Source organism: Aethalodelphis obliquidens, unplaced genomic scaffold, assembly GCF_003676395.1.
Source record: "Aethalodelphis obliquidens isolate GAN/ISIS:26980383/991018 unplaced genomic scaffold, ASM367639v1 scaffold70, whole genome shotgun sequence".
In the NCBI taxonomy this organism is placed as follows: domain Eukaryota; kingdom Metazoa; phylum Chordata; class Mammalia; order Artiodactyla; family Delphinidae; genus Aethalodelphis; species Aethalodelphis obliquidens.
Window position 1 is genome coordinate 6,317,553 of NW_020838014.1, and position 17,069 is coordinate 6,334,621.

At 38.2% G+C, this 17,069-nt stretch overlaps 1 protein-coding gene across 1 annotated transcript in view; it reads right to left on the reverse strand.

The window, feature by feature from the left end:
- The window catches only part of SPAG17 (sperm associated antigen 17), a 218,300-nt gene extending 214,459 nt beyond the window's left edge, over positions 1-3,841 (reverse strand). Inside the window, 1 exon segment of the mRNA XM_027091011.1 lies at positions 3,761-3,841. Within this exon segment, the coding sequence (XP_026946812.1) occupies positions 3,761-3,841 (81 nt within the window).
- Positions 3,842-17,069: the final 13,228 nt, after the last annotated feature.

Genomic DNA, 17,069 nt, shown 5'->3' on the forward strand with positions numbered 1-17,069 from the left:
AAAAAAAAAACCTCAACAATTTAACAATAAAAAAACCAAGCAACTTGACTAAAAATGGGCAAAAGAAGATACACAAATGGCCTAAAAGTACATAAAAAGATGTTCAACATCAAAAATAATCAGGGAAATGCAAATCAAAACCACAATGAAATACTACTTCACACCCATTAGGATGGCTGCTATATATAAGTATATAAATAAAAAACACAGACTGTTAAAAGCATTTGGCGAGGATGTGGAGAAACTGGTGGGAATATAAAAATGTTATAGCTGCTATGGAAAATGGTATGGCTGTTTCTCAAAAAATTAAAAATAAAATTACCATATGATTTGGCAATTCTACTTGTGGATATACACTCAAAAAATTGAAAGCAGGGACTCAAACAGATTCTTGCACATTCATATTAATAGCAGCATTATTCACAATAGCCAAGAGTTGGAAGCAACCCAAATGGCCATCAACGAATGAATGAATAAAATGTGGTCTATACAGACAATGAAATATTATTCAGCCTTAAAAACAAGGAAATTCCAATACATGCTACAACCCGAATGAAGCTTGAGGACATTATGCTAAGTGAAATAAGCCAGTCATAAGAAGACAAATACTGTATGATTACATTTACATGAGGCACCTAGAGTAGTCAAATTTGTAGACACAGAAAGTAGAATGGGGGTTGCCAGGTGCTGGGGGGAGGGAGGTGGGGAAACTAGTTAATGGATGTATTTTCAGCTGGGGAAGATGAAAGAGTTTTGAAGATGGAAGGTGGTGATGGTTGCACAACAATGTGAAGATACTTAATGCCACCGAATAGTATATTTTAAAATGTTTAAAATGGTAAATTTCATGTTCTGTATATTTTACCACAGTAAAAAATACAAATATCTTAGACCAAAATGTTTCCAGATAGCACCTTCTGTCACTGAGCACCTGGGTTAACACATCTTCCTCTCACTGTGGCCAGCAGAGGCTGCCTTGAGAGTTTCATGAAAAGATTTTAATTTCTATGATACCACAGTAGCTTTAACTTCTTAATGCTCCTAGATATCATAAATATGTCTATGTCATATAAAGCCCACACTAAGATGTATTTTTATAACCTTGTACCTAAATATTTCCTGTATATCTAACTTGAGATGTGATATTTTGCATATATTAATAATACAATATACTCACAAATAATACTATTTATTCACATGTACAATAATAAGCTGAATATGTGATACATGGATAGCAAAGTTAGTAAATGACCATTTGATTGACAGAATTAATTTATGAGCAATGTACCCCCAGGAGCCGTCTAACCTACATTTTTCTCTCTCTCAATTTAAGTGTCCCAGATTTATTTAAGGCACATGCTGGTCTCCTTTCCTAAAATAATTGTCCTCCTTCCTTCTACCCCCTCAAATTCTACCTATTCTTTAGAGCTCAGCCAGAAGAAAGTATTTTATAAAGCATTTCCTGGCTATCCGAGCCCACTTTCATCCTCCTAATGTCCAGACTCTATATAATCATTTAGTGCTTAATAATAGACTGCCTAGTATTATTTGCTATCATTTCATGTGTTAGAACCAACTAAAATGTACTGAGAAATTGATGATTATTCTAGCCTGAAAGGACAGCCCAGAACAGTGATACAAGGTACATTCACGAAAAGCAAATTGTGAACTTGCTTATTCTCTGTCAACTCTAGTGCAGCTCAGTACGAATATGAGTTCAAAATCACTATTGATTAGGATTACTAAACTGGCTTATGGAAGACTGGGAGGAAAAATTCCCTCTCTGCGACCCCCAATACACACGCAACACACACACAGTAGCACACACATACTCAACCACGTACACTGGAGCACAGTTTGCACAGAAGTAGCAACTTTATGGAAAGAGACTCTGGAAACTAAAGCAGTAACATTTTTTGAGCACCCAATATGTGCAAAGCACTTTGCTGAGCCCTATGAATAAGGAATTCACACATCTACAGTCATCTTTAACCAAAATTCAGAGTCTGTTACATTGGTGGTTAGGGCATGCTTCTGGGCATTGGCTTAATCTGGGAATTTTCCTCTTGGATCAGACATGAAACCAAGCTGAGAAAAAAATATGACAGGAGGTGGAGGGTAGTTGTCTTCCCCCTGCAGTAAAGAACCCACATTTCAACAAACTGAAGAAGTTTACTTGTTGTAGTTAAAACTACATATTGCTTTGAGTTCAAATTCTTTCTATTAATATGTAAGATTTATTGAAATTATATTGTTTAAGCAGGAACAAGAAAGCTGAAAATTATTTCAGGTTTTCAAGCCATAAGGGAAAATAGTGCCTTTAGGTTTTCCACTCAACTAGGAAAATTATAGCTTCATATTTGCAGCACTAAGGCTAATGCAATGTCAGCAGCTCCATCAAACTCTGTTGTTCAGCAGTTTATAATTCAAGCAGAAATGTTCACTCCAAGCCCAAACTTGGCCTACACAATTTCAAAGAAAATGAAGAAAAAATTATTTTGGCTAGCACTAACTTATAAAAGCAAAAGAGAGGGTCTTTTATAGAGTATTTCAAAAAACATCTAAGAATTTGAGAACGTAACTGAGAATTACTGAGTTGACATCCTTCGTTCCTAAGGTTATAGAAATACCCCCAAATTCCATGACATCATGTCAGCATCGGCAGTGTCTTAACTACTTTCATGAAATTCTTCATCTGGTAGAATTTCATATCAGACAGAATTACTGTTCATAGGGAAAAAACAATTATAGTGGAAAATAAGGACTAATAGGTAGACATTTCTCATGAGGGCATCATAAGACTTTAGATGTATTTTTCCTTTAAGTACTAACTCTCTAGTGGAACATACACACACATAGAAAATGAAAAAAAAAAAATTCTAGTTTTTAAAGTGTTTTGCAACGGCAGGCTGGAATTCCCAGAATCTAGCTTCCTCCTTCCAAATGTCATCTTAGAAATAATTTAGTGTTGAAGTGAATTTCTGGCAGCAGATGACAGGAACTATTGGGCTGACCAGCTCACTGGAGGTGGGCGGGTGTGAGTGAGGTGGGGAGCTAGTCAGTTCTGGCATGGCAATTCAACGTCATGTGGCAGGTGGGTTATAGGCTGCCTTTGTGTCATCCTGCAGATGAGTCTAGCAGCCAACCCCTCAGTACTCTGATCTCCTACAGTACCTTCAAAATACATCAAAACTTTTGATATTGTGGTATCAGGGCATTACATAAGAAAGTCATCCTTTCCTATCTGTAGAAGGCTCACTTGTATTAAATATGTTGATACCTTAGGTATTCCATGTCTGTTTTCATACAGCATTTATTAAAGCTGTACTATGCACCAGGCTACAGATGATCCAACAGGATTTCTCTCTTCAGGAGAAGTCAGGAGGAAGCGAGCAGTTCGTAAGGACAACCCCAGTACAACTGTGGAGTGCCATCTGGCTGACTTCACTGAAGAGGATGCTGAGGTGTCAGAAGGACACCTTGTCTCTTCACCACCACGCACCTTTCACCACCTTTTGAAATCCGCTTCCCCTTCCTTCTTCCCTTAACGCTCATTTCGTCAAGCGTTCCCTGCGGATGGGACCCTGGGTCGTTTTGTGTGAAACCATCAGGCCTGGGAGAGCAGTACCAAGTACAATTTTCGGAGGGGACAGCGGTGGCGTCAGGAAGGGAAGGCTAGCCTGGCAGAGTTGCCTGCAGGGTCTGGTCGGGCTTTAGCATTGCGGGGGGGCAGAGAGGATTTACGGGGTTCTGGGCATACCTGGTTGAAGGGTGCGGCGATGAGCGAGGGTTCCCACATCTTAGAACCTGTGGTCCCGCCGTTCTCTTTTTTGGGTGCCATGCAGAGAATGGGAGGAGCATTGGCCTCTAAACAGGCCTAGGCCTGGACTAAGCGTCTCCGCTGCCATAGTAACCAAAGCCACGCCCAGTTCCTGAAGGAATTGTCTCCCCTCTGCCAAACCTGTTCTGAATCCTCAGGTCAACCGCTTCTGTCGCCATGGCAACTGAGTTTCCCGGAGCGCGCTGCAAACTTGAGGGCGGGACTCCAGTCCCCTTGGTTAAATCTTAGGATTTCCCATCAGAAGAAATGTGCCAAGTGGAGAGGGAAAGGACGAGGCTGGCCTCGAGCTGGTCAAGCTTTCTTTTACTCACTTCTACCCTCTGCTTCTTCTTAGAGCCTTCTCTGGCCCGAGGCATTGTCTTGAAATTCAAAATCCCTGGAATCCCGTCCAGGACTTCTTCACCAAGATTTCTTTCACCCTGGGTAACCTAGAATGAAGAACTGACTCTCCTCGGAAGATGGCCCATGCCAGTTTTCTCTTCCACTCTAATCTGCCCAAGATGCTTCACTATGTGAGCCAAATTTGTCCCCCGACCTCCATCCTCTGCTTTGGTCTCGGTTCTGCCTCCCAGGGCCTTACTAAACAAGTCCAATCACTCTTCCACAGGACCCTTTATATAATTATAGTTGGGATTACTGTCTTTATAAACCTTTTTCTCTGCCTGAGTAGCCCCAGTTCTTTTACACTGTCCTCCACTGCTCACTAGAGTCTTTTTCCCCTTTCCCCACCTGCAGCACCAGTATCTAAAATATCCTGATCAGACAGAGTTCCCAAAGTAATAATGATAGTAATCATAATAATGGTAATAACAACTCTTGTTGTTTGAGCACTGGTTATATGCTGTACACAGTTATATTATTTAATTCTTACAACAGCCTTGTTCCAAGTCCCACAGTGTATCACTCATGGCACCAGATTTAGAATCCAGGATTCAAATGATTTTAAAGAATTAAACATTTTAAAATTCAAAAAAATGAAGATTTCAGGATGGAAGAATGCACTTCCAGTACAATCTTTTATGGATCCCTTTGTAAAGACCTACCGGGATAAATTTAAATACAGGTTTTCCAAAACTGATTTAGAGAATTGAAAATAAAGGTTTTATTACAGAATGCTTTTTGCCAGTTTTGGCCTGTTTCATTATTCCAGAGAAAGTGGTACTCTAGATAATTTATGACACAAAGGGGAAGACATTATACAGTAACCCAATGTATAGGGAGTTTCATCTTAGAATTGGTCTGTTTAATTTCAGAAAATAGGTGTGAATGACAATGTTCATAGTTTTAAGAAGCAAAAGCCGTTCAGCTAAAAGGGGACCCTGGCAAGAATAGAAAAAAAATCATTACCATCTGTCATACATTTATGCTCTTTTGGTATAATAAATTGTTTCCCCCACTAAATATAAGTTGAAACTTTATAAGCATATACTTTACTACATAAATTTTCCCATATGTCTGTGGCTGAAACAAAGCTATTTGGAGAATTTTCTTTCACATTGGCAGAGTCACTCCTGGTTTGTTTCAGTTTTTCCAGTAAGATTTTGCGTTTAACATTATTTAGCTCACCAAGGATCGTCTACTTTTAGGGATGCACTGTTTCTTTAGGAAACAGTGATTACGGAATTATTCTTTTCAAGTGTTACACTTTGATCTTATAGTAAGTTCAGTGAACTCTTATTCAGGTGTAAGGTCTGAGGCATGACTCTCATACATGAAAGGTTGTAGGCAGCTACTGATGTGTCCAGTGTTTCCACTGTTACCAGGTAACATCAGGAGCTATGGACCAATTCGCTTCTAGGCCAAGACTGCAGCCATTCAAAGTACATTTAGCTGCAACAACCTGCTTGCCCTCAGCTCAGAAGGCCTCACAGATGTCCTCTGGTTTCTCAGATTGGCATCCTACATCTAAGAACACCTTTCACTATCTGGTTGTGCTATTTACCATCATGATTACTGTGTTTGTAACGTTCCAAATAGAATGTTATAATGCATTGTCCTGGAGTTTTTATTGTGTGTGATGCAGAGGGCTTGATCTCGTTCAGCTACAAGGTCCAAAACATATGGAGAATATTACACCTCCTTTCAATGGTCAGCATTAGCTTCCTATTCCGTCCTGAGTGCAATTTAAAGTGTTGACTTTAATCTTTAAAGCTCCTCATTGTTTCGAAGCCAGTTACTCCAGATATCACATCTCTCCTTATGCATCATTGTGGCAATTAAAATCAGTTGCAGTGCTTGCAGTTCATAATCCCCAGTGAATTGTGGGAAGCCTGGGAGTAGATCACTTTATAACGAGGAACTTCCTAGGAACCCTGTTTCTGTCAATGATAAAAGCAATATTCAAAGTTTACCGTTTGGGCCTTGAATGTCTTGTCATATAACTATACATCTCTGGAACCATAATGAAGTGCTGCTGATTTAATTTTTATGTTATTTTATGTAATTTGTGGCCAAGCATTTAGAATATCAATCTACGTTTTAATGAATCAGATAAATAACAGTTGTATATATGAAAAAATAGGAAAAGCTACAATTCATCTGTTTCATATTTGTTAGTGTGGGAGTTTTTACTCGAGTATTCTCTCACTCAAGTTTTTCTTTGAATCTAATTTTAAATGTCTTCAGTGAAGGGATTTGCTAAAAATCCTTTGGGGACTATTTCAAAATCCATAACTCATGGTAAGTCATTTCTCTAAATGCTTAGCTAAATGTTTGATTTTTAATGTTTTATCAGATGTCTGTTACTTATACATTTGCACTATTTTAAATAATAACTTTTTAAAATTGTGGACAAAGTTCCAAATCTATGTTTGAGGGGAACCTATACCAAAGTGTATCATGCCGGACCATGGAGCAATCTTTTAGGGAGAAAAGATGATTTGTCGTGGGGTTATGAGGAGCTGGGAGAATTATATATGGTGGTGTAGACAAACAGTGGTATCTGCTGCCCCTCCTTCCTCAGCTTCTATCTTTCTCTTTTCCAGCTTGACACTCTCTCTCAGCCTTCCTAAAAAAATGCAGGGTACCACTAGGGAGACGTCTGAATGATTTCCAAGGAAGTTTGTCTCTGACTATGATCTTGTACATCTTAAATGCAACTATGAAGAGTTGCTTTTTTCAATCTTATACATGCCACTCCTTGTTTCCATGAATTAAAATCTTGCTTTTGCTGGCTTCCAACTTTTGTGTAACATCCTGCTGTCAAACGCACCCAAATTAAGACTATCTGTAGGCACCATGCTGCTCCACTTACTGAGAAAAGGGGTCCTGTTCAGTGGGATGAAGTTGCTTCATTTCCTCTCATATTTCAAACTCATAGATCATTTGTTTATTCAATGACTTTTCGTGTGCTTGCTTAGGTTTCTTCTGCCCTCCCAATGTGGTATTTTACAACATATCCATCTCTATGAAAGAATATGAATTTCTCTGATTAAATATCATTTTATTTCACTGGTTGATTGGTGTTTTTATTTATAGGGATAGGGAATACCAGAAGAAGAAAAGGGTCTGGGAGTGGGCTGCTGAGGAAATTAGGACTCTGGTTTTTAGAGAAATTCAGTTTGTATACACCTGAGACATCCAAACATGTAAAGCAGGTAACTGGATATGTGGGCCTGGTACTCAGAGCAGGGGTAGACATGGGCGAGTCATTTACTTATCTGTAGCAATCGAGCCTGAGTGGATGAGCCCGCCTGGAGAGACCACCCAGTGAGCAGGGGAGCAAAGCCTAAGGCTAAGCTTTAGGTGTCCAACGGTCAGTGGCTGTGAGGAAGAGGATGGCCTGGGAGTGGAGGTGTGGCCAGAGAGGAAGGAAGGAATCCCAGTGGGGCTCGAGTCACTGGAGCCAAAGGCTGGGGGTATTTCCAGAATGAGGGAGTGCCCAGTAGTCCTGACTGCTACTGAGAAGCCAGGTAAGAAAGTCTGAAAAATGCCTGCTGGATGTAGGAACAAAGAGGTCAGTGGTGGTTGGCTGCTTTACTTCGAAGTCTTTGGAAAAGTCCACTGATAGACGAATGGATAAAGAAGATGTGGTAGATACAATGGAATATTACTCAGACATAAAAAGTAAGATCTTGCTATCTGCAACAACATGGATGGATCTAGAGGGTATTATGCTAAGTGAAATAAGTCAGAGAAAGACAAATACCTTATGATATCACTTATGTACGGAGTCTAAAAAAACAAAACAAAAACACACTCATGGATACAGAGAATAAACAGGTGGTTGCCAGAGAGGAGGAAGGTGAGGGGGGTGAAACAGATGAAGGAGTGATTAAGAGGTATAAACCTCCAGTTATAAAATAAGCCACAGGGATATAATATACAGCATAAGGAATATGGTCAATAACATTGTAATAATTTTGTCTGGGGACAGATGGTTACTAGACTTACCATGGTGATCATTTTATAACGTATGCACATGTTAAATCACTATGTAGTACACCTGAAATTGTATGTCAACTATACTTCAATATAAAAAAAGAAAATAGCATCAGTGTTCATTTGAATGTGATTCCTATGCAGGTAATTTTTCTTACTGTTCTTGGATCAAACTAATTGTGGTGGTTGTTCATATGTCAACTTGACTGGGCTAAGGGATGCCCAGATAGCTGGTAAAATACTATTTCTGGCTGTGTCTGTCAGACTATTTCTGGAAGAGATTAGCATTTGAATCGGTAGACTGAGTAAAGAAGATTGCCCTCACCAATTCTGTGAGCATCATCCAGTTGACTGAGGGCCTGAAGAGGACAAAAAGCAGATGAAAGACAAATCTCTTTGCCTGAGCTGGGACATCCATCTTCTGCCCTCAAATGTCAGTGCTCCTGGTTCTCAGGCCTTTGGCTTTGGAATGAAACTGCCCACCACTGGCTTGCCTGGGCTTCCAGATTTCAGAGAGCAGATAAAGGGACTTCTCAGCCTCTAAAATCTCATGAGCCAAAGTCTCATTTTTTAATATCTATCTACCTCTTTATCTATAGATATAGATATAGATATAGATCTCCTATTGGTTGTTTCTCTGAAGAACCCTAATACATTAATATTTGAGAGTGCATTTTTTAAGAGTTACATTTCCTACGGTTTTATATGCAGAGCGTTCTTTAAAAATCATATCAATACACAGTTTTTATTGTGTGCATTTTTTTGACCTTTTTTGATATCGATTAGTATTGGCTTCTATGTGAAGTATAAAGAAATATTTACCACACTGACATCTTTTATGTTTTTAAGAAATTTAAGAGGGGATTTCATTGAAACCTAAAGATTCTTTCTAGTAAGAATTTAATAGAAAAAACACCATCTTAGTGAAATCTACTTTAACTATGTTTTGTGAAAATGTCAGTCTAAAAAAGGAGGAAGGATTCCCAGATGTTAGGAAAAGGTCTTACACTCAATTTCTGTCCCCTTCCAAATACATACTCTCAGAAAACTTCCAATGAAACCTCCATCTTATGGCTGATGTAAGTGGATATAAGGAAAGAATATGAGGAAAAAGAAAACATTTGAAGTCAGATATTAGGAAGAAAAGGAAGACTATAAGAAAATACTCATTCAAAAATAAAATAATTTCAGCCGATGCACAAGTCAATCAGCAGAACAAATATTGCTTTTAAAGGTCGTATTAGGAGTTGCTTTCTCTGCTTCACTCCATTTCTAAATGAATCTATTCAGTTCTTCCACTATTTCCTTTACGGGAGCCAACCATTTCTAACTTCACCTACCAAAATAATGGTTTCATTGACTCTCATATTTCAACTCTCTGCTATATTAAACAAAACCTCATTCTTTGTTATGCTTTGATTGTTACACTTTTTCTTTTGTGCATAGCAGTGCCTTCTTTATGCTCCCATAGTTTCCCTCCCCCCCACCCCCCCCCCCCCCCCGCTTAGGCTGGCTATTAAACTCTAAGCTTCTATTTTTGTTCACAATCAAGTTATACAATTTGTCAATCATCCACATTTTAAAACTTTTATGATTATTTTTGCCTAACAGTATGCACGCCATCCGAGCCAGCTGTCTTAATCCTTTAGAGTGTGGCCATTTTTCCCTACTATACTTTTGGGTAATAACCATTGCCAATTTATCCTGCTAAGTAAATTCCTCATTTTATTGAAATTGTTTATACAAAGCTTTTTTTAAAAAAAATTTATTTATTTTTGGCTGCGTTGGGTCTTCGTTGCTGCGTGGGTTTTCTCTAGTTGCGGTGAGTGGGGGCTACTCTTCGTTGCGGCACGAGGGCTCAGTAGTTGTGGCTCGTGGGCTCTAGAGCGCAAGCCCAGTAGTTGTGACACACGGGCTTAGCTGCTCCACAGCATGTGGGATCTTCCTGGACCAGGGCTTGTACCCGTGTCCCCTGCATTGGCAGGCGGACTCTTAACCACTGTGCCACCAGGGAAGTCCCTATATAAAGCTTAAGTTACTCACATGTATGCCCATACTCTCTTCTCCCTCCCACTTCACTCTGGTAGAAGTCTGAAACCCTATTTATTTATTATCATAGTTTCCCAAACTCCTCCATATTAGCTTTCTGACTTGCCATAGACTCCTTCCTCAATACAACAAAGGCTTATTAAAAATCAGAGAATCAAATCGTGTGCCAAGAGGCACTTCCAGAGATCATCTTGTACTGACAGGACAAAATTCTTTCTCCTGGTTCATCCTCTGCTGGCTGTGTGACAACCTTGACCAAATCACTTAACCCTTCTTTGCTTCAGTTTCTTTTTGAAATGGGGATAATCATGTTTGCACTACAGAGTTGTTGTGAAGATTAAAATAGTTAGTAGATATAACTGCTTAGTACAGTTCATGGCATATACTGTGCCCTCAATATATGCTAGCTAATATTTTTCAAATAAACTTTTTATTTTACAATAGTTTTAGATTCACAGAAAAGTTGCAAAGCTAGTGCACATTGTACCCATATACCTCACACCCAGTTTTCCCTACATCTTAAATTAGCATGTTAAATTTGTCACAACTAATAAATCAATATTGATATGCTATTATTAACTAATGACTTTTAACCTAATGTCCTTTTTCTGTTGCAGGATCCCATCCAGGAGGCTGCAGTCCATTGAGATATCGTGTTTCCTTAGGCTCCTCTAAACTGTGACAATTTCTCAAACTTTCCTTGTTTTTGATGATTTGACAATTTGGGGTTGTAAAATGTTTTGCAGAATGTCCCTGGATTTTGGTTTGTAGGATGTTTTTCTTATATTGATACTTAGGCAGGAGTCATGGGATTTGGGAGAAAGACTGAAGACATAAGGTACCATTCATGAGAATCACATCACATCAAGAGTACCTACTCTCAACATGCCTTATCATTGAGGATGTTAATCTAGATCTCCACCATAAAGTGTCCCCTCCCCCAACTTTCCACACTATATTCTTTGCAAGGAAGTCGCTATGTGCAGTCCCAGCCCACATTTAAAATCTGGGGAGTTATGTTCTACCTCCCTGAGGGGGGCAGTATCTACATAAATGTTTGAAATTCTTCTGTATCAGAAAATTTCTACTCTCATTTATTTTATTCAATCAATCAATCAATCATTTATTTACATCAGTAAGAATCATAAATATTTATTTTATCCTTTGGGTTACAATCCAATACTACATTATTTATTTTGGCACTTAACTCAGTTGTTCCAGCTTTGGCTGTTGGGAGTACTTTCATTTGGCTCCTGGGTCTCCTTGATATGCCCCCTCATTGTTTTCCTTTTTCCTTTGAGCACTTCCTTACTTCCTGGCATTACAAGATGCTCCAGACTCATGTTGCATATTCCTGCCCCAGCCCTAGAATCAGCCATTTCTCCAAAGAGCCCTAGTTCCTTATATTGGAGAATTGCATTAAAAACCCAGATCTGGGCACTGGGCATGCTCTTTGCTACTGGAGTGTGTTTTGTTTCTAGGCTCTCTCAGTAGAAAGAATTAAGAAATAGCACATGTATATACACATACACACAACTATTTCTATATATACATATGTGTCTCTATTAAGGTAAACGTGAGTTCATACTGATGTTTACCACTCTAATCCAATACCACACAGTTCCTTCTAGCCTGCTAATATTTTATTAGCTATTCATTCATTCAACAGATTTTGCTGAGTGCCTATTAGATGCCAGGCCTTATGCTCAGGACTGAGGAATAGAAAGTATGGTGGATACTATCCCCACTCTCATGTGGCTTAGAATTCAGGTGACAGCTTAAATATTTACTTTAGTTCTTTGGTACTACCAAGGATTGACATCACTCATAATAGTCTATTTTCACATCTCTCTATTTTTCCCACCATATTTCATTCCCCCACTTCCAAGACTGTACTACTTTCTATTCACCTATTTCCCTCTCTACCCTCATTTCTCTTCCAACTCTTTGTCCTCTGCAATTTTTCATCTCTCATAAAACACACTCCAGGAAAAAAGAGACTATAATATAAGCATATTACTACTTCCATTCCAAAGCTCTTTCACATCTCATTTTTGACTACAGAATTCCTTGAAGAAGATAAGGTTATTGCTAAGGTGTTTTGTCTATAGTGGTATCTTATGATTGCTACTGACATGTATGAACTTGTATGGGATGCTTCACAGAGGAGGCCCCAAATGGTCATGTATTTCTGTGAGAAATTGCAGGGCACAAGCTATTCTACTGGGCAGATAGATGATCTCTATTCATGCAAAACACTATAGGGCCACTGACTTTAGTGCCTTTCTTTGCTGCTTACTGAAAAAAGTTCAATGACATTTTTATATATTCTTACACTTAGTAAATATTTTCTTTTATGTTAAATTCAACCCGATCCTTCTCACCACTTGAGGGAAACTAAGATTATCTCTGTCCATGAAGGAAACTCACTTGTAATTTTCTTTCTCATACTGTCATAGTTTCGTTTGGATAACAAATTTATACTAGCTTGTAAAATGGACCATGCCATATATTCTTTTTTCCGTCTGCCGATGGAGTTTATATAAGACTGGAATGAACAATTCCTGGATTATTTAGAAGAGATCACCTACAAAATTATATAGGCCCAGTGATTTAAATTTTTTGTTGTTAAAAATTATTCAACTACTGATTTGATTTCCTTAATGGTTTTAACATTATTTAGGTTTTCTAGTTATTCTTGAGCTAGTTTTAGCCAGTTATACTTTCCTAAAAATGTTTTCATTTCTTTTGTTTTAGAATTAATGATATAAGGATGTCCATTGTCACCACTTTTATTCAACATAGTTTTGGAAGTCCTAGCCACAGCAATCAGAGAAGAAAAAGAAATAAAATGAATACAAATTGGAAAAGAAGTAAAACTGTCACTGTTTGCAGATGACATGATAATATACATAGAAAATCCCAAAGATGCTACCAGAAAACTATGAGAGCTCATCAGTGAATCTGGTAAAGTTGCAGGATACAAAATTAATACATAGAAATCTCTTGCATTCCTATACACTGACAACGAAAGATCAGAAAGAGAGATTAAAGAAACAGTCCCATTTACCATTGCAACAGAAAGAATAAAATACCTAGGAATAAACCTGCCTAAGGAGGCAAAAGACCTGTACTCAGAAAACTATAAATTATTGATGAAAAAAATCAAAGATGACACAAACAGTTGGAAAGATATACCATGTTCTTGGATTGGAAGAACCAATATTGTGACAATGAATATACTACCCAAAGCAATCTACAGATTCAATGCAAACTCTATCAAATGACCAATAGCATTTTTCACAGAATTAGAACAAAAATTTTACAATTTGTATGGAAACACAAAAGACCAAGAATAGCCAAAGCAACCTTGAGAAAGAAAAATGGAGCTGGAGGAATCAGGCTCCCTGACTTCAGACTATACTACAAAGCTACAGCAATCAAAACAGTATGGTACTGGCACAAAAAAAGAAATATAGATCAATGGAATAAGACAGTAAGTCCAGAGATAAACCCACACACTTATGGTCACCTAATCTATGGCAAAGGAGGCAAGAATTACAATGGGGAAAAGACAGCCTCTTCAATAAGTGGTGCTGGGAAAACTGGACAGCTACATGTAAAAGAATGAAATTAGAACACTCTCTAACACCATACAAAAAAATAAACTCAAAATGGATTAAAGGGCTTCCCTGGTGGCACAGTGGATAAGAATCTACCTGCCAATGTAGGGGACACAGTTTCGATCCCTGGTCCGGGAAGATTATATATGCCACGGAGCAACTAAGCCCATGCACCACAACTACTGAGACTGCACTCTAGAGCCTGTAAGCCACACTACTGAAGCCCATGTGCCTAGAGCCCAGGCTCCACAACAAGAGAAGTCACCACAATGAGAAGCCTGCACACCACAACAAAGAGTAGCCCCTGCTCACCACAATTAGAGAAAGCCCGTGTGCAGCAACAAAGACCCAACATAGCCAGAAAGAAAGAAAGAAAAAAGCCATAACTTAAAAAGAAGTGGATTAAAGACCTAAATGTAAGGCCAGATACTAGAAAACTTTTACAGGAAAATATAGTGAGGTCACTCTCTGACATAAATCGCAGAAAGATCTTTTTGGATCTACCTCCTAGATTAATGAAAATAAAAACAAAAATAAACAAATGGGACCTAATTAAACTTCAAAGCTTTTGCACAGCAAAGGAAACCATAAACAAAATGAAAAGGAAACCCTCAGAATGGGAGAAAATATTTGCAAATGAATCAACGGACAAGGGATTAATCTCCAAAATATACAAACAGCTCATGCAGCTCTATGTCAAAAAGACAAACAACCCAATCAAAAAATGGGCAGAAAATCTAAAAAGACAGTTTTCCAAAGAAAATATACAGATGGCCAAAAAGCACATGAAAAGATACTCAACGTCACTAATTATTAGAGAAATGCAAGTCAAAACTACAATGAGATATCACCTCATACCAGTCAGAATGGCCATCATCAAAAAACCTACAAACAATAAATGCTGGAGAGGATGTGGAGAAAAGGGAACATTGTTGTTGGGAATACAAACTGGTACAACCACTATGGAGAACAGTATGCAGGTTCCTTCAAAAAATGAAAATAGAGCTACCATATGAACCAGCAATCCCACTCCTGGGCATATATCTGGAGAAAACCATAATTCAAAAAGATACATGCACCCCAATGTTCACTGCAGCACTATTCACAATAGCCAGGACATGGAAGCAACCTAAATGTCCATCATCAGAGGAATGGATAAAGAAAATGTGGTATATATATATATACAATGGACTATCACTCAGCCATAAAAAAGAATGAACTAATGCCATTTGCAGCAGCATGGATGGACCTAGAGATTGTCATACCAAGTGAGGTAAGTCAGAAAAAGACAAATATCATGTGATATCACTTAAATGTGGAATCTAAAAAAAGGCTACAAATGAGCTTATCTACAAAACTGAAATAGAGTTACATATGTAGAAAATAAACTTATGTTTACTAGGGAGTAAAGATGGGGGAAAGGATAAATTGGAAGATTGGTATTGACACATATACACTATTATATATAAAATAGATAACTAATAAGGATCTACTGTATAGCACAGGAAACTCTACTCAATACTCTGTAAGGCCTGTATGGGAAAAGAATCTAAAAAGAGTGGATATATGTATTTGTATAACAGATTCACTTTGCTGTACACCTGAAACTAACACAACATTATAAATGAATTATACCCAAATAAAATTTTTTTTTAAATGAAAAAAAAGAAAGAGAAATTAAGGAAACAATTCCATTCACCATCGCATCAAAAAGAATAAAATACCTAGGAATAAACTTACGTAAGGAGACAAAAGATCTCTACTCTGAAAACTATAAAACACTGATGGAAGAAACCAAAGATGGCAAAATCAGATGGAAAGATATACCATGTTCTTGGATTGGAAGAATCAATATTGTCAAAGTGACAATAATACCCAAGGCAGTCTACAGATTCAATGCAATCCCTATCAAATTACCAATGGCAGTTTTCACAGAACTAGAACAAAAAATTTCACAATTTATATGGAAACACAAAAGACCCTGAATAGCCAAAGGAATCCTGAGGAAAAAGAAACAGGAGCTGGAGGAATCAGGCTCCCTGACTTCAGACTATAGTACAAAACTACAGTAATCAAAATAGTATGGTACTGGGCTTCCCAGTACCACTGGGCACAGTGGTTGAGAGTCCACCTGCTGATGCAGGGGACACGGGTTCATGCCCTGGTCCGGGAAGATCCCACATGCCGCAGAGCGGCTGGGCCCATGAGCCATGGTCGCTGAGCCTGCGCGTCTGGAGCCTGTGCTCCGCAACAGGAGAGGCCACAACAGTGAGAGGCCTGTGTACTGCAAAAATTAATAATAATAATAATAATAATAATAATAATAATAATAATAATAATAATATGGTACTGGTGCAAAAACAGAAATATAGATCAATGGAACAGGATAGAAAGCCCAGGAATAAGCTCACACACCTACAGTCAATTAATCTACGACAAAGGAGGCAAGAATATACAATGGAGAAAAGACAGTCTCTTCAATAAGTGGTGCTGGGAAAACAGGATAGCTAAATGTAAAAGAAAGAAATTATAACATTCTCTAACACCATATACAAAAAGTAACTCAAAATAGATCAAAGACCTAAATGTAAGGCCAGACACCATAAAACTCTTAGAGGAAAACATAGACAGAACGCTCTTTGACATAAATCGCAGCAAGACCTTTTTTGATCCACCTCCTAGAGTAATGAAAACAAAAATAAACAAATGGGACCTACTTAAACTTAAAAGCTTCTTCACAGCACAGGAAACCATAAACAAAACGAAAAGACCACCCACAGAATGGGAGAAAATATTTGCAAATGAAGCAACCAACAAGGGATTAATCTCCAAAATATATGTACAACTCATGCAGCTCTATGTCAAAAAAATAAACAACCCAATCAAAAAATGGTTAGAAAATCTAAATAGATATTTCTCCAAAGAAAACATACAGACGGCCAAAAAGTACATGAAAAGATGCTCAACATCACTGATTATCAGAGAAATGCAAGTCAAAACTACAATGAGGTGTCACCTCACACAGGTCAGAATAGCCATCATCAGAAGTCTACAAACAATGAATGCTGGAGAGGATGTGGAGAAAAGGGAACCCTCCTACATTGTCTGTGGGAACATAAATTGGTAAAACCACTATGGAGGTCCCCTCAAAAAATGAATATAGAGCTACCATGTGA